This window comes from Puntigrus tetrazona, chromosome 8, assembly GCF_018831695.1.
Source record: "Puntigrus tetrazona isolate hp1 chromosome 8, ASM1883169v1, whole genome shotgun sequence".
Classification (NCBI taxonomy): domain Eukaryota; kingdom Metazoa; phylum Chordata; class Actinopteri; order Cypriniformes; family Cyprinidae; genus Puntigrus; species Puntigrus tetrazona.
Window position 1 is genome coordinate 17,554,211 of NC_056706.1, and position 21,117 is coordinate 17,575,327.

Sequence of the window (21,117 nt, forward strand, 5' to 3'; positions counted from 1 at the left end):
TAAAATAATAATAATAAAATAAATAAAGTGAAATGTATGTCATACAGAATATTATATAATAGATCTTTATATTTCTTAAGTGAATTGTTGGTAAATTTATTAATATTTAAAACGAGCAGCCTTGTCCACAGGAAAAAACAAAACAAACAAAAAAATAGATTAATGTATATTTGAGGCTGAGGTAAGTTCATGCTTTGATATTGTAACTGTAACTAAATGAAATGCCTTAAATTTCCAAAGTACAGTATTGTGTCTTTGTAGCTGACTTTGGTCTTTCCACTGAGTTAATGAATGATTCAAAGCTTAAATCATGGATCATACCTGCTTCTCAGCTTCTGCACCTCCCTGTCCTCCTCTTCCTTCAGTTTGGTAATAAAACTCTGCAGGACGGGCATCTCAAATTTGATGTACTGCGCCACCTACAGCAGTGGAGGTCAACTGCAGTCAGTTATGAGAACGTGTTTTTGCTTCAGCAGATCAGTTCTGCTTCACACACAGACTCACCTCATAGGGAATCTCCTCTCCCAGATCCTGCTCCATGAGAAAGATCTTGCAGACGTGCTCACACGGTCCCTGAAGTATTCTCACTACTAACGGGTAGTCTGTACGCTTCAGCTGAACACGCTCTGAAACACAGGGCACGTTTTCACATTTCGTGCAAATATATAAGCCTTATAATGTGCAAAACGGTTCACCCCCACAATACTAGTGAACTGCCAAAGAGATGTGCAAAAATCTTAACAACCACAGAGCAACTCTTTATTAAAACTGTCTAAGATTTGGGGTATCATTTATATCTGTTGCACAAACATCAAGTTTAATACTAAAAGTAGGTTGCACTACTTATTAAATGTTTGCAATTATTACATTTTAATGCTTTTGAAAGCCTTTCACGGCCACTAAAGTACATTTATTTGATGAAAAATAGAGCAACAATAATGTAAAATACGAATACAGTTTAAACTTTTAATTACATTTATTTCCGTGTAAAACTTTTGTTTTCTTCTCAGGATTCTTATAAAATGAGAAAAAGTTTATTTGAAATAAAAAGTGTTATTAATGCATCGTAGCAAATGAAAAGTAATCATTTCCTCTCTTTTTGTCTTAATTACTTTTTAATTATTGCGTATCATGGTTTCTACAAAATATGAAAAAAATCATTACAGTAAGAAGTGTATTAAAATGAGTTCTGAACGTGACACTAAAGACTAAAGAGTAATGCTTATTGAAAATAACAGAAATAATATTTTTTTCAAAATTGTATTTAAATGGAAAAAAGTCGTTTTAAATAGTAATAACATTTCTAAATATTATGTTCACAATTTTCTTCACTTCATCAAAAAATGCGCCTTCAGTGGGCAGAACACACTTCTTTCAAAAACATTTAAAACGTTCAATACTTCGGCTAGAAGGATACTAGCTCTATATTATTGATCGTAGCCCACAATGCTGTGTAGTTGTCATGCTGTCCACTAGGTGGCGATTAAGTGTTGCGCAGTCGTTTAATAACAGGAAAATAAGAGCAGATAGCAGCTGACCTCCGCTGGCATGAACGAGGTAGAGGGCGAACTCATCCGGGCTGTTCTCGATCTTAAACTTATTCAGTAAGACCCGCAGCACCTGTGGCGTGGTCATGCAGCTGTTGATCCGGACGTTAGTTACAGAACCGTACGCAGGAGTGAACACAGCCGTCTGATTCAGAGAGAAAGAGGAAGGAGGGATCACATGGCTGCTGCTCAAACAACGGCACCCGCGAATGTTTCTTCTCAGGTTACCTTATGGTTGTAGAAGTGACCGTTGATGGAAAACCGGTGCCTTCTGATTCGCCGCTGGTCGCTGGGAGACCGTCTCCTGCCCCGTCTCAGAACACCGGCATCGCTTTTGGTTCGAAGAAGCTGAGCGGAGACGTCACACGACTCTGCCAGGGGCAAGAGGAAGATGAGGAGGAAGAACAAGTCACAGTGTCACGGAATGTGGATTTCTGAAGTCGTACCTTCTTCTTCTTCTTCGTGGTCTTGCGTTGTGCCGTTGCTCGATTGGTCCTCGGGAGGCGTCACTTCCATCTGAGGTGGAGTCTGAGGAGTCTGTTTTTGACCCTCCTGACTGGAGAACCATTACAGAAGAGAAGAATTACTTTATTTTATTTTGCATTTCCAGTTCATTTCAATCAAACTACAGTTGGATTATTTAATTAACTAACACAATAAAAACATGACGACATAATAAAAAAACGTGATTTTTGAAAATAATAAAAAGACAACTTTTATTTTAGTTATCTGTATAGGCAAATGAGCTTTATTTTATTAAAAATACAATATTAATAACAGTAACACAAACTTGTAACATAACAATTATTCCACAACATAAGAATACACTATCCACAGCTTAAAAATGTGCCATACATACTATACACATTTATTTGATTTGATTTTAACTCACAAAGGTGGTATTTATTGAAAAAATACAATATTACTAACAATAACAAAACAATAAAAATAGTGATAATATGATATGATCCTTCAGAAATCATTCTTATATGTGGATTTCCTACTTCTTAGGAACATAAAAAATTCTTCCAACATAAAAATCACAAACCACAGCACAAAAGTATACGCTGCATACTATACACATTTTTACAATTGTATTTTATTTTAATAAAATGCTCACCAAGAATTTACTTGCAATATTGAAATAAAATAAAAAAACTGAATGCTGGTTTCATACCTAAGAAACATTTTTTTGATTAACAATGATATAACAATGAAATTATAAATGTCCTTTCTGTCACTTTTGATCAATTTAATGCATCCTTCAAAAACCTTTTAATGGTTAAGTAAAAAGGTTAGTAAAGCAACATTTGATCTTGCAACTTTTCATGCTGGAATCAGTCTATCCTAATGAATCTGATCATTGTTCAAATGATGCCAAAACAAATCAAGCACCCGCTTTTCATCATGCATATGAACACAAACCGGACGTGAAATCAAATGATTCTGGGAACTGCTTGTTAAGCTAACATAATCAATAAGATTCTGGCACATAAGTGCTCTTTCATTCTGTGTACCGACTGTCAGGAGGTGCTGAAAACAATATTAGCATTGGAGCGCTCGGGTATAAATAGCTCTTTTGAAGTCCCCATTTGGAACCACGAGGCAAAAATAGACGAGAAGAGATCAAACCCGTAAAACATTCGAGACGTGTGAATTATTAATATCGCACACGTCCAAAGCATTTCAGCTGATGGAATGCCAAAAGCATGGTCATCGCAAGGATAGAGTTGCTATGGCAACAGACTCAGGAAACAAAGCAGGCTCTCAGCTGCGATATGGCTTCAAGGTTACTTGAGTTTAAAGAACTGGGCTCAGGAAAGAAATCCTGGGTGATTCTGTTTTGATGATAATGTCTGTATGCTGAGACTGATAAGCTAAATAAGCACTAATTAAACATTGTTCATTTATTGTAAATTGTGTATTGCAAAAAAATATATCGGTCTTACATATACTACCTTTCAAAAGTCGGTAAGATGTTTTCTAAAGAAACTGATCATTTGATTTAGCAAGAACATGTTTATTTGATCAAAAAGTGACGGTAACAACGATTTTTGTTTTTGAGAAACCAAAGTTTTTATTCATCAAAGAATTCTAAAAACTATAACTGTTTCCAAAATAAATACTAATCATAAATATTTATTGATTAATGAATATTTGTATTAGAATGATTTCTGAAGGATCAAGTGACGCTGAAGACCGGAGCAATAAGGCTAATAATGAATTCAGCTAAAAAATTGCATTTCAAAATATATTCAAACAGAAAACAGTTATTTTAAATTGTAATAACATTTTACAATAATAAGCCTACTCTTTTTTTTTTCTTGATGAGTATAAAATACTTTGGTAAGACCTGACACTAGTTAACAACATTAGTTAACATGAAATAACAGTATTTCTACAGCATTATTAATCTAATACTAATCATGTTATTTTTAAAAACAAGTTGTGTTTACATTAGCTAATACACTGTGAGCTAACATGAACGAACAATAAATGCTAGTATTTTTATTAACTAATGTTAACAAAGATACTGTACAGATACTGTAATAAATGCATCGTTCGTGTTTTGTTCATGCAAGTTAATACATTAAATAATGTTAACAACCTCAAACTTTTAAATGGTAGTGTATATTTACATATTAATCTCATATTAGTCTCCTTTTCCGGTAAAAACAACCTAAAAACTTAGATTTGAGCTACTGATATATGCTGATTTTGTCGGTGTAAAGTATTTCCTCAGCGCTGCATGTATAGGAAGTTAATGAGCTCATTTAAATATGTTTGCGTGTTTGCTTCATTGTCTGACCTCTGGTTGTCAAGGTTACACCCTGAGTGCCAGGAGGTAGAGGAGGGAGGAGGTCTGATTCGCTCGTGGTCATCCTGCATCTGAAGCCTGATTGGTCGACGCAAACCCCAGGAGATATTGAGAAGTCCTTCTATGATCAGCTCCTCCTCTTCCTGCAGGCACAAGACATAGAACATGCACGCATGCTTACCCTTCAGTCTGTTACCTGACGAGAACATGTGATGATGCATAACGGAGCGGAGTGTTACTTTTAGAGTAAACGAGGTTGAGAAGTGATAAACGTAGCATACGTAAATGCGGCCAGAGCACCTGAGCAAGCTGCATTTACAGACACAAAAGGAGTCCTGCACGAACACCCCCCACACAACCCCTCCAGTCACAGACCGTTATTACTCCCCAGACAATAGTGAATAATTGAGGAAGCGCCGACGGGGTCAAACGCTTCCCCACCTGCCACACAACGAGTGTAAAACTCTTTCTTACCTCTCTGTGGCGTAGCTGCAGGGTCTTTCCTTCATAGTACAGATTGTAGGTCTTTAAATGAGAGAGAATGCTTCTCCTTGGAAAAAACAAAGTTGGTTCAACAATTCATTTCATGTTTGAAAGATTTTTTTTTTGTATTCTGTTTTTAAGAATGCATTCAAAAAGCTGAGATGTATTTATTTGTGTATTTATATATGAAACATTTACATAATGCTTATGTTAATTAATGCGCACTGTCCCTTTTAAAATAAAAAACAATGTATTAATGAACACATAAGTTAATAATAATAATAGTAATAATAACAACAACAACAACATTATTAATATTACAATTATTGTTATTAGCAATAACTATTATTATTGTATTATTATTATTAATTATGATAACCCACAGAAAAACATAACATTCTTAATGTTTTCGTAAATCTGGCCTCATTCACTAGATTTTTTAAAATGTTTTTGACAGAAGTTTCTTATGCTCACCAAGGCTGCATCATGTAAAATTGTGAAATATTATTACAATTTAAAATATGTGAATAGATTTGAAATGTTTATTTATTCCTCTGATGGAAAAGCTGATTTGTCGGCAGCCATTACTCCAATAACATTTACATTTAGCAGACACTTTTATCCAAAGTGACTTACAAACGAAGACAATAGAAGTGATCAAAGTTACAATTACAATTTAAAGAAACAGGTAAACCATTTAATAAACAGTTTTAGTTTTGAAAACTCTTTTTCTCTTCTCTTTCATGTTGCCTAATCTAATGTTAGTGTGATCTGTTGACAACGCACATGATAAATCTTTTTAGGCAATGTTTTCTTTTATGGTTAACAATTAATTGTAAAGTATTGTTATAGTATTTATCTTGTTAGAGCATCTTATTTTCATGCATTTTATGTTGGCACTTAATGTAAAGTCAGATTAAAAAGATCCGATCTTCCTGTCTAGTTTTTATTTCGCTGTAATGACAATCTGACTGAATGGTATCACACTGCGAACATATTTCAAAAGTAAAAAAACACCAACATTTCTTTTGTTCGGATGTTATAGCCTCCCAATCGTAGAACGATTTCAACGCTCATGAGTCGATACTCACTTGCTGATGTATTTGTTCTCTCCAACCCGCACACCATCATTCCTGTCATCCATTTTATCCCAGCCACGACTGCATGGAAGGACTCTGGAGAGACGGAGACAGAGGAACAGAGAGGAGAACAGAGAAAGAGAGAGAGAGAGAATGTTTCTTCTTCTTGTGTTAACATCAAAGAATTAACTCTTCGGTATCTAGGTCAGCGAGTGAGGAATGTAAGAGAACAACAACCCTTTAAAACAAACAGAGTGAAGTATGCATATCTCACACTAACTCGTTTATTTTTGATATTTCTTGACAAGAGACTGATGCTCTGTTCTACATCACACAAACCCATGTGATGTCGACATGTGCAAGTCACAGCTGAAAGTAAACTATTCATGAGGATGTGCCCAGAATAGACATGGAGCACGAGAGGATTGAAACTGACAAAAACAGTTCATCAACACATGCCATCAAATCACAGCGCAACTTTTGGGACTTTTTGGTTTTTTGGGGTTTTTTTTACCTTTGAGGGTCTATAGTACTATACAGTAGCATATAATACAAATTCAAAGCTTGTGATTAGTAAGATGTTTTTTAAAGAAATGAATACTTTAATTTAGCAATGGCATATAAAAAAGTCCCTGCCATGCTGTTGTTTTGAACTATATCTGGAAAAAAAGAAACTATAAATACAAGCCTATAGCAGATTAGAACAATTTCTGAAGGATCACGTGACACTGAAGATTATTATTATTTTTATTTACTTGATGAGCTCTCAAAAACATTACAAAATCTTATCTACCCGAAAAAAAATATTAAAAGTGCGGTGTATGCTACTCTTAAAATGCAAAAAAAAAAAAAAAATGTAGCTGTTATTTGCATTTAATGTCTTTCTTATCTGGGAAAAACACAAAAATACTCACATTGCGCTACACAGATTATTATTTTTTTAAATCAAATATTCTCTAAATAGAGAATGCCTTCCCCCAACGCATTTTAAAGAGGTAAAATATGTCATGATGATCAGTATATTTGCGTTTTCAGGAATGCCATTGATTGAAATACAATGAGTGCTGTGGGATAATACAGTACTGTCCCTTGTGTTTCATTACAGATAAATCTGGAGAAATTAGAGATGGAAGAAACTTTCAATATCTAATGCATGTGTCAATAGAAATGCTCATACAAAAACTATAAAGAAATGTAAATAAAAACTTCAGTGTGATTTATTCTATAACTATAGAATAAACTATATATCTATTCTATAACAACTTTCTAAGGAAAAGTTTTTGTTTTGGTAACACCTTTTTTTAAGGTGTCTTTGTTATACATGATATGCACTTACTATTATAATAACAATAAACAATGTATAATTACATGAAAGTAACCCTAAAAAGCCAGTCTCACACTACAGGACTTAGCCCTCCTGAGAAACAGAGCAAAAAGCTTATTGAGTACTTTGATCGGTCTTCATGTTGGATAGTGGAGCGGTTTTGTAGTATTTCTGTCTGAATAATGTGTTGAAAATGTATCACAACCGAAAGGAGAAAGAGAAGCGCTGGAGGGGAATCGCTTCAGAAAGCTGCTAGCACGCTAGCTAATGTAAACATCTCTGAAATCTTGTTTAAGATTTGGGGAAAGATCACCTGGAAAGATTCTCCTTATGTGTGTGCTGCGACCAGATTTCATAATCGGTTAGGATTTTAAAACTCCTGCAATGTGAGCTCGACTTCAGCCAAAGCAGAATCCTGACTGTAACCATATAGTAAGCACATTAATTAATAAGTACATTAATATAAATATAATTTAATATAATTTAATATAATAAATATAAAAATAAAGTATAACCTACATTTTTCAGTGCGTAAAGTGTTAATGTGTCAATTTGAAAGATAAAAGAGCACAATGAACTATACGACCGACTCTTATGCTCGGTGGCTGACACATATGCTCCCGTTTGGAGGTTCCCTTGGCACAATACAAACAGCTCTACTTAAGGCTTCCTTCCTCACCAGCTGGAAGGGCTTTACAGACGCTTCCGGAGACAGGGACAGGTGCAGGACAACAGGAGTACTGTTACCCCGCTGTTACAATCTCAGACTCCACGCTGTTGCGGCTTTATTTTGTCTCCTTTACAACATCCATACAACTGTCATGCCCCCGAAACTAATATGAATAGATGTCTAACAATATCCAGTGTTAATAAAAGCAACTTCTTTAAAGACGCATGTTCGCACTGAACCTAACGTTAAAGGAACTGAAACTGAGGAAACAGCATCTGCCTGGTATGTGCTTTCACAATTTTGTACAAGCATTTTAAAGGAACGGTTCAAAAATCAAAAAGCCAAAAATCTAAATCTAAATTCACCCTTATATGGTTTCAAAGCTGTTCTGTGGGACATTAATGAAGGTATTTTGAAGATTTCTGGCAATAAAACCATTTCAATTCGAAATTCCACACACACAAAAATACAGTGGAAGTCAATAGGATAAGAAACAGTGTGGATTACAAACATTCTTTAAAATATCTTTTTGTGTGTGTGTGTGTGTGTCTGTGTGTGTGTGTGTGTGTGTATGTGTGTATCACAGAAGAAAGAAATACATAGAAGTTTGGAACGACATGAGGGTGAGTGAATAATGAGAGAATGTCCATTTATGAATCCCTTTAAACACACACACACACACACTGTTTGCATTTACTCCTCTACAATCCAGCATATTTTAGATGTCACAAACCAGTCATTTAAATAAAATCTTGAACGATAGTACTTCCCATTTACCGTCTCGTGCGATTTCCTGAACTTGATATAAAAAGATTTAACTCATTTAACGCACATTACCTTCTTTCTTTTGCAGTTGATCGTCTGGTGTTTTTTTAAATGCTAAACCAGTGCTGAACGGCTCTCCTAAACTCTTCCTCTGATTTGCACGGCGGAAACTGACATGAGGCTTCAGACTTCCCCAATGGTGCTTTCGCTGCCTCCTCCTCCTCCTCCTCCCTTTATCTCCCTGTGTCAGTCTCTCTCAAGTTCACTCATGCCTTTATACGCAGTTGCACACTGTCATTAATCTTACACAAAAGATGTATGGACTTTATGAGCACTTAGTATCACTTTAGGAGAACTACTTAGTGTGCAAATGTAACTCAAGCATCCAACACGCACATAAAAACACACAAACGTAGCACAGGTGTCCTACTGAGACCCCAAATGAAAGCGGTAATGGCCTCATTCAGTCCCTGACAAAACTCCAACACGATTATCCTTTCACAAGATCATTATCCCACGAGCAAACAATAGGGCCTCTCTCTTGTATGGGCTTGTTTTCTTATCAACACCACCATCTTTTGACCCAGAGTGTACAGTTAAGTGTGTGTAGCTGTTAAAGCTTGTGTGTGTGTGTGTGTGTGTGTGTGTGTAGCCCCTCCCACATCTTGCATACACACCACTCGCTGCGCTCAATCAGGAGATGATGAAATATTCAATACCAATCGACCCAGAGCAGCTTATTCTGACATTAATATTTCATACCCCAAATATAGTCCTGCCTGAACTACAGAAGAGCTATTAGTCTCTGATACACATCCAGAAGTCATTGCCAGCAGATAATAGGCATCAGATGACAGCCGTTGATTAGATTATAGATGCATGATATATCGGTGCCAAATCTGAATCGGCCAGTATTGTGCATGCTTAATTCTTCAAAACTGATATTTAAAATCACTGATCATTTAATACCACTGTTGTTATCTTTAGGTAATCTCGAAAATGAATACCCAGTTTGCATACTTCATAATGTGGTGATAAAGTACTTATATTTAGTTTGACATATATAAATTCAATTTTGTCAAATGATTAATCGTGATTAACTGCATCCAAAATATTTAGAAAACATTTATATATATATATATATATATATATATATATATATATATGTGTGTGTGTGTTGTGTGTATGTGTATATTGTGTGTGTGTGTGTGTGTGTGTGTATGCATTGATATATTTATTTATATTATTATATTTTATGTTATATAGAAATATATTTAATATATAAACACAACATATTTTTCTGAAATATATACATGTATACAGTACACATTCATATATGTATGCATATGTAAACAATTTTTTTTATGTGATTAATAGTTTGACAGCACTACTTTCTATTCATCTAAGAAACCTGATAAAAATGTATCATGGATTTACAAAAAGAAGCAGCACTATTTTCAACAATGATAATAACCAGATATATTTCCTGAGCATCATACAAGCATATTCAAGTGATTTTTGAAGGATCGTGTGACACCGAAGACTACAGTACTAAAAATTCAGCTTTGATTTTAAGTTTAAAATATATAAAAACTGTTATTCTATGATACTTTTACTTTATTGTTTTACTTGCTATAACATTCCACAATATTACTTTCTATTGTATTTTTGCATTCTTACAAACACCAAAATAATGTACAGCACTACACATACTGGCCAAGAACTCAATCCAAGAAATGAAAAACGGGACGTTAGGAGTAAAAAAAAAAACATTTCACAATCTTATCTCAACTGTTCCTTTTACTTCTAATCCCGTATTTATTCAAGCTCTTCAGTTGGACGTCGTTTAGGAAAATATAGATAAAGGACAAAAAACATGCATGACCCCACTTCAGTCTCTGAAATGCAAAAGCCATTTTCATGCCTTTGACTGGAACAGCCATCGAACTACTCGAGAGCACCACGTATCGAGAGCCATGTACTTTTCCACGCTTACGCAACTGTGCACTCCAGCATTAAAAGTGTCAGGGGAGTCCATGAAAAATGAATGAAAAAAAGAGCATGAGAACTATTTTTACAGTGTCTTTTGGACTCATGCAACTATCCAATCTGCCAGTTCTCTCAAAGATCAACTTTGTATCTATAAAAGGGCCTCATTATGAATAATTACATAGTCTGGTGGCTTGGCACTTGAGCTGTACATGTGCTCCGGTTCTGGGAAGACCGTGGAAGTGGCACAGACGCGATGGAAGTGGCGGTTTTTCCTAATTAAGCATCCAAAACTAACCAAACTCTGCATTTTTTGAAGGTTACTATTTAAGTAATAAATCCTATCATGTTCATGCTATTGTTTGCAATGACTCGAAAACATCCACGGCCACCTTCCCATCCGCTTTCTTCCTTCCCATGGCTTGGAAGTTCCCCCTTGTTGTCCAAATCCAAAGCAAGCGCTAATACCCTCGGTCTTTAAGATCCAGGCCAAGATCTCCGCTTGATGTTTCCTGGCCTACATCCATTCCTTCACCTCCCCCCAGCCAGCATCTCCTCACAAACACTATTGCAAGGCTATTGTTAAATTGCCACGGCAACCTGGAAAATACTTGCGAACCGACAACAAGCTACGTCCAACAATGCTAAAAGTCACACTTCTGCTCCCTCTTCCTTTTCTTCTTCCTTCCCTTCGCTCATGTGTTCAGCAGCTTTGCGCTGCCGCGGTGTTTACTGATGGCCGCTGCTGCGAAACCCTCTCGGGTTATGAAGTATGACAAAGAAGAAGAAACCGAGCTACTTCAAAATCTGCTGCATGGAAAAATGTGACGCCCACATCTGACTGCGACTCTGAATTGCAACCGAGAGACTAAGGCTAGTCTGAAAACGAGTAACTTGTTCGGAAGACCGAAACAATCCACATTTATCAACACAATGATTTCTAGATGCAGCCGTTTAGTTTAGAAAAACCGCTTTAGGAAGAAAAGAAGGAATCTCATTTTGCTCACGTTCTCTGAAGACGTTTCCCTGAGGTCTCACAGGCACAGCCTGAAGGTGTGAAGATGACTTTTAAAGGCATAGTTCACCCCCCAGAAAAATCTGTTAGCATTTAGTCACCATCATGTAGTTTCGCACTTGAAGATTTGCAAGAATGGCAGTATTTTAGGCACTTAAAAGTGCTCTCGTGGCTTTATACGACAATCAGCCTGGTCCTTGACTCACGGTCTTCAAATCTGATTGGGTCAGGACTGCTGATATTTACAATAGTCCAACAGCAGCGAGACATTTTACTACTTGTATCGCCCTGCTTGTCTGCGTCCTTGTTTTTAAAAGTATTTTCACTGGCAACAAAGAAATATATATAAAACAACTATCAATATTCAGTCTGAATCATAAATTATCACACTCGCAGTGGTGCTCTTGGTCTAAATATGCAGCTGTTATTGCCTGAGGCCATATTACATTATTTAACCCTACTGGAAAGGTCTATATATATATATATATATATATATATATATATATATATATATATATATATATATATTAGAGTAAAATACATAATTTTCAAAAAACAATTTTATATATATATATATATATATATATATATATATATATATATATATATATATATATATATATATATATATTATTTTTTTAAAGATGCATTTTACGCTAATCAAGTAAAAACACTGTAAAGACAATAAAAGTGTAAATTATAATAGCCTTACGGTTTCCTTTTTAACATTTTTTTTAAAAGTGCAATTTATTCCTGTGATGGAAAAGCTGCATTTTCAGCAGACGCTTCTCTTTAGTGTCACACCATCCTTCAGAAATCATTCTTATATGAGGTTTATGGTGAAAATAGTCGTGCTGCTGAAAGGAAGTGCGTAAACTTTCCTGACTTGTCTGTACTGTTCAAGTTAAAGAGTCTGTGATGAACGGAAGTATGTCAGTATGCTTTAAAAAGAAGCGAGAACTTCTCCTTGTGCGTTTCGCAGAAGAAATAAAGTCACGCTGCTTTGGAACAACGTGTGCATAAAAAGTAACAGACTTTACATTTTTGGGTTAACTGCTCTGGATAAACCAGACCGGTTATGTAATCCGTCCAAACGAGTCATTTGAGCCCACAGTCATACTTTCCCGTTCCTAACACTACCATATCTCACGGGGGACGTAAACATGTTAAACACCACATGCCACATATTGTTCTCTTGACAAGAGCCCGCAGATGCTATCGTAACCTGAAGCCGGAATATTGCGTTACATTTCCAATAGACATTCTTAATGAATTTCAATGCACAGCTGGTCATATTACACGTTATGATGCAAAGTTGCGAACGCATGCCACCAAGTCAGAACAAGTCGTGAGAAACAAACAAACACGCACGAGAGCGAGCGCGCGCGCGCGAACACCCACCCCTCTCTCTCGTGGATCTCTGCTCTCCAGATGCCCGAAGTCACGACGACCAGATCAGGTCACGCGCTGAAGCCTCCCGAATCTTATCCGCGCTTCTGCGTCTCCAGACGACACGAAACCGAACACATGCACCACCGGCGATGCTGCGAACCGAGCCGACGCTTCGCTCGCTCCAACTCGGACCGGGCTTGTGCGCTCGCGTCGGGAACAATCGCAGTTCGAGGGGGGCGTTTGAGGAGGAGGAGGAGGAGGAGGAGGAATACCCCATCTGCCGCTACAGACCTCAGATAACGCGGCAGCCAATCAGCGCGCGCGCGGACGCCCCTTTGTTCGCGCTGCTCCTTTCGCGCTGGACAACGCGCGCGTTCAGCGGGGAATCCCCAAAACAATAGCCCTCCGGAGCACAGGGACACTGTGAACGAAAGCACGGCTTCTCCCGTTTAATGGGAGACATTTGGTAACATTTGGGACCAGGGTGTATGGAAAAACGCAAACAACAAAAAGAGTTATTTTACTCGGTCGTATACGTGCAGATAGTTTAGATTATATGTGAACACCTTTATATGGCTGCTGTACAGAAAAAAGGTCACATGACCAGAGGGGTTTACGTTCTGTTTGTCTGTCTCAAAGGTGATGGCAATGAATTAAAAACCTCTCCAGGGTTGGGTATCGATTCAGTCCCCGTCCGGTTATGACTCGCGAGTTCTCCCTTCAGTTTGTTTTATTACATTCAGTAAATATGGGTTTAATACAAATGCTACTGATTTTTTTTTTTTTAAATAACTAAATAAATAAAACAGAGTATACAGTTGACAAATAGTAAATTAATTAAAAAAATTAAGAGCCACATGTATTTAAATTTTTGTTTTGTAAAAGGTCATATTTTTAAACAATAAAAGGGCATAACATGTACATTTTTTCTGGTACAGAAATTATCGATTTATCGATATCGAAACATAACTTCTTTTTTTTTTTAATTGTGTGCCGTCTCATAAAATGGTTTCATTCGCACAGCATTTAAACCTTTCTTAGAATGTTTTAACCTACTAACGAGGTTAACGATTATGTTCACGGCGCATAAAGATAGCATATGATTTTAAAATGTATTGGTAAACGTTAAAGTTAACGAATGTTTATAGAAGCTGTAAAATATGCCAATTGTTAGTTCATGTAACTAATTAACTAATGTTAACAAATTAAACCTTATTCTAAACTGTAACCATCTAGTGGACAAACAACACATTTTAGGACTGATTCACGTTATAAAACTAACGACTCAGTCATTGGGGCAGTCGTGGTCTAATGGATAGAGTCAGGTCTGTAACTCTAAAGCATTGGCTGCTCACTTCTCAGGGTGTGTGTGTGTGTTGTTCACTTCTCACCACTGTGTGTGTGTGTGTGTGCACTCGGGTTAAATGAAGAGCACTAATCCCAATTATGGGACACATTCTTTCCTTTCAAATTACAAGAATGGTTACATTAAATCAGATTACATAAAGGCAGTTCGGTAAGAACACATTTGCTCACCTTGTGGAAAACCCTGGTAGACTAAGGGACACCGAGGGTGAGGATTAGATCATGGGTCATCACGGGTCAGAAAATGGGCAAATCTGATCTGGGAAAGACCGATATCATTTTAATCTCTTGTAATCTGCTACCAGCTATGATCTACCCATCTGTCAGGAGCACAGTTAAAGGGTTCATGCGGCGAAAGAGTTTAGGGATCTCAGGATTACGAAATTATACAACTACTATGAAGTAAGAATATACTTTGGTCATTTCTAAACGGATTAATTTCGAACACTTATCCTGTATGCATCTTTACGAGTCCATCATACATTGTATAATTTGCTAAACAGCACATCTTAATAATGTAGGACCCAGAATATGAGACCACAAAGAAAAGACCTTCTTTTGTTGACAGCATCACTTCACTTTCTTTTCTTTGAGCCTCCTACTAATTCATTGTGGTTTGTGCATGGTTAAACTTGTTAACTCGGATGGTCACGTCAACACACACACACACACACACACACACACACACACACGAGAACCAGAGGTAAAGAACTGGCATGTGTAACCTGATATATCTAATGAGTTTACCAGAGGAGACAGAAAGGAGACCAACATTTTATTGTTGCTTAACCATTATTTTCCATATACTCCTAACTGTACTGTATCTGATCTGAAAACGGTTAAGGATGCAGGAAGAAACAACTATGATAACGTACTTCTGATATACACCGATTTGTCTAAATTATCATTATAATTATATGCTAATAATAATAATAATAATAATAATAATAATAATACTACTACGATTGACCTAATATATAGGGTTTTGTCGTGGGGAATCTCGATGCACTCACAAACACACATACAAAGAGACAAAAGACGTTATGATTTGGTCAGAAACATCTTATTAAATGTTTTTAGGAACATGGAATAAAACAATTTCTGCTGTTTCTACTAACAGGAGCTGCAATGGCTGGTCCAAGAATATAGCACATTCTGCACTCAATATATATATATATATATATATATATATATATATATTCATATATTTATAATAGTCTCAATGCATTGCACTTTCTAAATTTGTACTACATTTAACATGAACAGGAAGTAATGTTAGAAAAATACAATATGAAAACATCCAAGTTAACAAATATATTCAAACTACAGATTTAAAGAAAAAAAAAAAAAAGAATTTATTTAACTCTTAAATAAAAATGTAACAAATTGGTGCGCTTTGCAGCATCATGATTTAAGATAAGCATTTTTCCCCCCCAACATCTTTTTTTGTCTGTAAAAACACAATGATGTACAAAAAAAACAAAACAATAAAACATTAAAAACATATTACAATTCAGAGAAAGTAAGTATATTCTTCAGATGTACCCCCTTCAAAATAACTGAAGGGTTGTTTTTCTTTGAATCACATGCCACCATGTTATTAAGACCCATCACAACCTTTAGATTTAGCACAACAGTACTGCGTGTTTCAAAAAACAAAAAAACATTTAAGATCAATAAATGTGTGTGTTAATAATAATATGAATGAAATAAAAATCCTTTTGAAAAATCACCATTAGTTATGTTTGCTATATTAATTAATGTCACTGCCATATACGACTGAAATATTTGACCACGAATAAACACCACAGGATGTGAAAGGTCTTCATAAGATGTCATATTCCATTTCAATAAACTATTAAAAAGGATAAAAGTTGTAGGAGATGACACCAATGCAAGCACTGTCGCGTGAATGGGATGGGATTCAGAGGCAAACTTCACACGCTTTCTCAGACGCGTTTACTTTGGATTCACAGACGAACGTTATACCGCACTTCAGAGTGCTGAATGTTTTATAATATCATTTTAGGAACAAAAAGTGCTCTAGCAATGGATTCTCTACAACATAAGATTTTGTTCTGCTCAATTACTGCAGCACTCTGTTCCAAGTGTTCACTAAACAGTAAGGAAAATTAGTATTGCCTTGTATACAGCACTCACTTCTGGCTTTTAGGTCCCAAATACGATCACTTTAACATTCTCGAACGCACGATCAAAGTGTTCTTTCTATTTATAATGCACACAAATGGGTAAATAAGGCTGAAAACAAAGTAACAGTTGTAACGTTTTGTTACCGAGTGAAATGGTCCTTGCATAATTAGGGTTTTCCCATTAAAAACAAATCAGAAGAAACCGACATCAGGCTGAATTTCAGGTCAGCTAAAATTTGAGAGAGCATCTCGAACGGCTTAGTTGGAATGACTCGCAGAGGAAGCACCGGTTATGTTGTAAATATCAAAACCGCGGTAATAGAAAACTGCATTTTCTCTTTGCACCACGCTGACAGTATACATCAAATCAAACCTTAAGAGTGCAGAACTGCATCTCCAATTCCCTGCTCATGGGCAGCAAAGGATTTACACGAAGACAGGACGTAGTACATATAAATAAATAAATTACAAGTCAACAAAAGAATCTCTGAATCTAAAGCGGACGCGGTAGGAGCTTCGAGTAAAGACAGCGCCAACAAAAGGAGCTTTAAGTGAGATACCCACAGAAGTGAAAGCACAACTGCACACTATCGAATCAGGAAGTCTCCGACGGTCAGAAGTTGGTTTCAATGCTGCAAAACAAACTGACAGCGTACGTTTAAAAATGCTTTGTGTTGTAAAGATTATAAAATGTCTGTAAAATGTATAGTTCTGACTAATGATTAGTAACTGATTGTGATAATGCAGTGTAATAGGATTTGCACATGGTACGTTGAGCCTATCAAATAAATGCCCACTAAATGCCTCCCATCCTCCCTGTGCCCAAAAGACAAACCACAGCTGCAGTGCTTGTGAGAATCTACATTATGAACCACCAGCACTTGAACGGCAGTAAGGAAGTGCCGCCTACTGTATATCCAAGAGTAGACATACTAAAAAGATGTGGCACCCAAAGGAGGGCTCGACAGATTTTGATCAAAAGAAAAACGTTTCCCCATGTCTTTCGATGGGACTGCCTGAGTGCAACCATTCTCAAGTTTTTCCCTTCCAGTTTTCCTTCTTTTGCAAACCATGCACCATGATATACATTCGTTTCCCGTATCATTTTACGTACTGCATAGCTATCCGCCTCCAAAACACGCTACAATCTGAATAAGAAACGCTTCTTTCGATACGAGCCATCAATTAAAATAGCAGCTAACTAACGGCGAAAACTAAAAACGAAAACGTAAATTTTGTACGACTGAATAATTTTCCTTACGTTTAAGGCATTGGGACTTAAATTTAATTTCAATTTAAGCACGTACGGATTTGGAAGCAAGACTCGGACACCGGAAGTTAAATTAAGAACAAGCAAACTACATTTTGTGCGTTAATTCAAGCAGTGCAATTCAAACATAAAGCGCAATAACCTTGCATCACTAAGTAAACCTTTAACGATCCTCCGAATGTGGAACTGCGCCATGCATAAAGCGAGATTGAGCACGTTTGTGTTTGTTGTGAAGTGTGTAGATGTGAGACAGTGGCCGCCATTTCAATTCGAACACATCCGATTATCTAAACACGAACGCAGGAGGAGAAGTGCAGGCCGAAAAAAAAGGAACACTGATACTGGAAAATTTGTAAAGTGATTGTTCCATCTATCAGTCTGTTTCCTCGCAGAGAGCAACGAACGAGTGCAACCTGCGTTGCATCCACTCGCTGTTGTCATGGAGACGCCTTCAGATCGGCTCCAGAGCTGCTGCGCTGTCAAATTTTAAGGAGCTGTATTAAACCAACTTTAGTGTTGACGTCAAACTCGATCAAAAAGGAGTTTTTAAAGGATCGTAGGATGAAATGAGTTTACAGCTGGCTTTTTTAGTTAAAGGACAGGACTGCGGACTTCACTGTCTGGGTGGAATGGAGGGTTGCGACTACCGTTTGACGAAATACTGGCGCTAAACACTATACTCCACTTTCTCCAAGCTCTGGCTTCGTTGGCATGTCGTCCTCTCTTCTGTTATGGCAGCCATGAGTGAGGATGCTCCATTGGTAGCCGGCGAAAGTGGGGCTGATTGGGAGGTACTGGAAAATGCGATGGCGCCGGAGGAAGTCCATGCCAAACGGAAGATCGTAAGACTCCATTCTGTCTCGCTTAGATACGCTGTTTCCGCGATTCATCTTACGGATACCCCTTTCCTCCGGGGTGCCTGGTAAAAGAGAAAGAGTTGATTAGAGGAAAGCAAGGAATGAAGTGAACCACGAACAAACAAAAAGCTTATAATGTGTAATGAAGATTCTGAATTAGAATCGATCGAACTTCTGCTGAAACTGAGATATGGCTAAGTGCGATTATCACATAGCAAAGGCTTTGATTTAATTATATTATGTGTGGTATGGCACAGCACTGTGGTTATTTACGTGTGAGCAGCTCATGAGCTGGGGTTTTCAGCTTCTCAGAGAGGTTAGGTTTGCTATAAATGTGCTCTCCACATCTGCTTGTAACATGCATTTAAAAACGCAACACATGCCACCTGTCTTCCCACACTTGTAATTATAAGCCCTAATAAACAAGCGGTAGCCAACACAAGTTTCCTCTGGTTTCCTGCCAACGTAAAAGATTAATGGTTTACTTCAAACTTAATTAGTAGTATTAGCAGTACAGTCATATTAACATACATTTTCAACATAGATTAAACTGGATTGAAAATAAATAGTAGTTTGCACCTACCAGGAATAGTATTATCCAGCACAAATGCCACCGAGCCTCCTACAAACATGGCGGTCGTAAGCAGAACGTTCAGCACCTGATCTATCTGCACTATACCTGAAGGAGGAGAAAAAAATATGGTTCCACACTGGTCCATCACAAAGCAATCTTCATTCCCCAAACAAGTGTTTGTGTATCTACCGGTGACTAGAGGGTTTCCTTTGAGGTAGCTGGGCAGGACCAGGCCAAAGAAGATGGAGAAGCCAAGGACAAACAGGTTGCGGGACGAGTTGAGATCCACAAATTGCAGGTTGGAAAGACCAACAGCAGTGATCATGCCGAAGAGAGTGCAGAACAGCGCTCCCAGAACTGGGTCCGGCAATGATGCGAAGAGAGCGCTGAATTTACCCACCATTCCTAGCAGTAGCATGAGCGCCGCACCGTACTGAATTACCCGCCTGCTGCCCACCTACACAGAGAAGATATTTATTAAATGTTGTAATTCTCTTCATGTACTTTTTATGCATTATTGATGGTGATTTAATCTTAGCTCATATCACACCAAACCCTGCAGATTTTTTATTCTCAAAATATTAATGTTAACAATGAGTACAGTGTGCATTAGTGTGTAGATTTCAAGTTATGTACAGTTTAATGTCCAACTGTCACATCATTCCAATTTCATATTAAGAAATTATTTTAACTCAAAAAGCAAACTATGCTTCCTTCAAAGTGTTTTTCTTTAAAATATAAATCTTGTGTAATCCCAGGCTATCTATAAACTATAATATAATTTAACTTGCATATAATCCTTTCTGCATTACAATTAACCATATTTTTTTTGGACATTTAATTATTCCAGTTGCTGTGATATTAGTCTACAATTAAATGATGCGCCTCCTGCAGGATCCTCAGGTGAATAAACCGGAACTCAATCTTTATTTTTTTACAAACGTGACTTAATGACGCAGCGCTCGAATTTCCCGCGAAAACCTACGTCCACTCAAATTAAAAAACATTATTACAAGCTAACCGCAGTGAATCGAGCTGAAGTAAGGCGATCGTAGTGAACACTGGTATCTTAAGTCACTGCTGTTCCTTCGAACAATCAAACATTATAAATATCTTAGTCATTTTTGATTTAATTGAACCCACCCTTGCAGAACAAAATGTATTAATGTATTACAGAGAAGCAAAAATCTGTAAAAAAAAAAAAAAAAAAAAAAAAAAAAAAATCTGAGCCAAAAACCTAAGCAAATGTAATATTTTGCCTTTTTTTCGCCCCAAAAATAGCTGCAGCAAATGTGTCAGGATAAATTTTAACCATGTTACTGTAAAATGTAAAGTATTCAAATCAAAGTAAAAGACTCATGTGTAATAAATAGTTTCTGTGAGAACAGCCCTGTGGGAGAACATATCCAGCCAGAGATTATTTTAATGATGTTCACAGGAAGCTCAAGCATTGAAGGTCTTTAGGGTGCTAATGACCCACTGCAGTCACTGAAGGCCTGTCTAACACATGCTGCTACTGTACGTGCCACATGGACTGCTCTCTGTATGTGCTTTTAACAGCCAGCTCCTTGAAGCCAGGCACTGTAAAACTGGTTTATGAGTCAATATGTCTTTTCTTCACTGAAAGCGACTACACAAAAGAAACATCAGAGACGCCTGAACGGGAAAAAGAACCTACTTTGGTGATGCCCAGCACTCCAATATTTGGGCTAGAAGATGTGGAGCCGTTTCCCGTTCCAAAGACGCCATCGAGAACACAAGAAAGACCCTCCATGAAGATCCCTCTGAGGAAAAAGTGATTCCAGTTAGTGCATAAGGA

General features: G+C 37.0%; 2 protein-coding genes across 4 annotated transcripts in view; both read right to left on the reverse strand.

Annotated features, from left to right (window-relative positions):
• rassf2a (Ras association domain family member 2a) overlaps positions 1–13,399 on the reverse strand; it is a 15,090-nt gene extending 1,691 nt beyond the window's left edge. Inside the window, exons 1-9 of one of the 2 annotated variants that reach the window (XM_043247723.1) lie at positions 13,092–13,399; positions 5,940–6,023; positions 4,840–4,915; positions 4,357–4,508; positions 1,994–2,103; positions 1,776–1,918; positions 1,539–1,692; positions 505–626; positions 322–419 (exon numbers count right to left, since the gene is read on the reverse strand). In XM_043247723.1, the coding sequence (XP_043103658.1) occupies positions 322–419; positions 505–626; positions 1,539–1,692; positions 1,776–1,918; positions 1,994–2,103; positions 4,357–4,508; positions 4,840–4,915; positions 5,940–5,992 (908 nt within the window). In that variant the 5' untranslated portion in view covers positions 5,993–6,023; positions 13,092–13,399. Of the gene's footprint in view, positions 1–321; positions 420–504; positions 627–1,538; positions 1,693–1,775; positions 1,919–1,993; positions 2,104–4,356; positions 4,509–4,839; positions 4,916–5,939; positions 6,024–8,758; positions 8,912–13,091 lie in introns of those variants that run through there. The other variant, XM_043247724.1, reaches the window with a different exon arrangement.
• Positions 13,400–15,209: 1,810 nt separating this feature from the next.
• slc23a2 (solute carrier family 23 member 2) overlaps positions 15,210–21,117 on the reverse strand; it is a 28,428-nt gene continuing 22,520 nt past the window's right edge. For both annotated transcript variants that reach the window (XM_043246760.1, XM_043246759.1), the window contains 4 exons: positions 20,977–21,082; positions 19,488–19,755; positions 19,308–19,403; positions 15,210–18,786 (listed from right to left, as the gene is read on the reverse strand). In XM_043246760.1, coding sequence (XP_043102695.1) covers positions 18,542–18,786; positions 19,308–19,403; positions 19,488–19,755; positions 20,977–21,082 — 715 coding nt within the window. In that variant the 3' untranslated portion in view covers positions 15,210–18,541. The remainder of the gene's footprint in view (positions 18,787–19,307; positions 19,404–19,487; positions 19,756–20,976; positions 21,083–21,117) is intronic.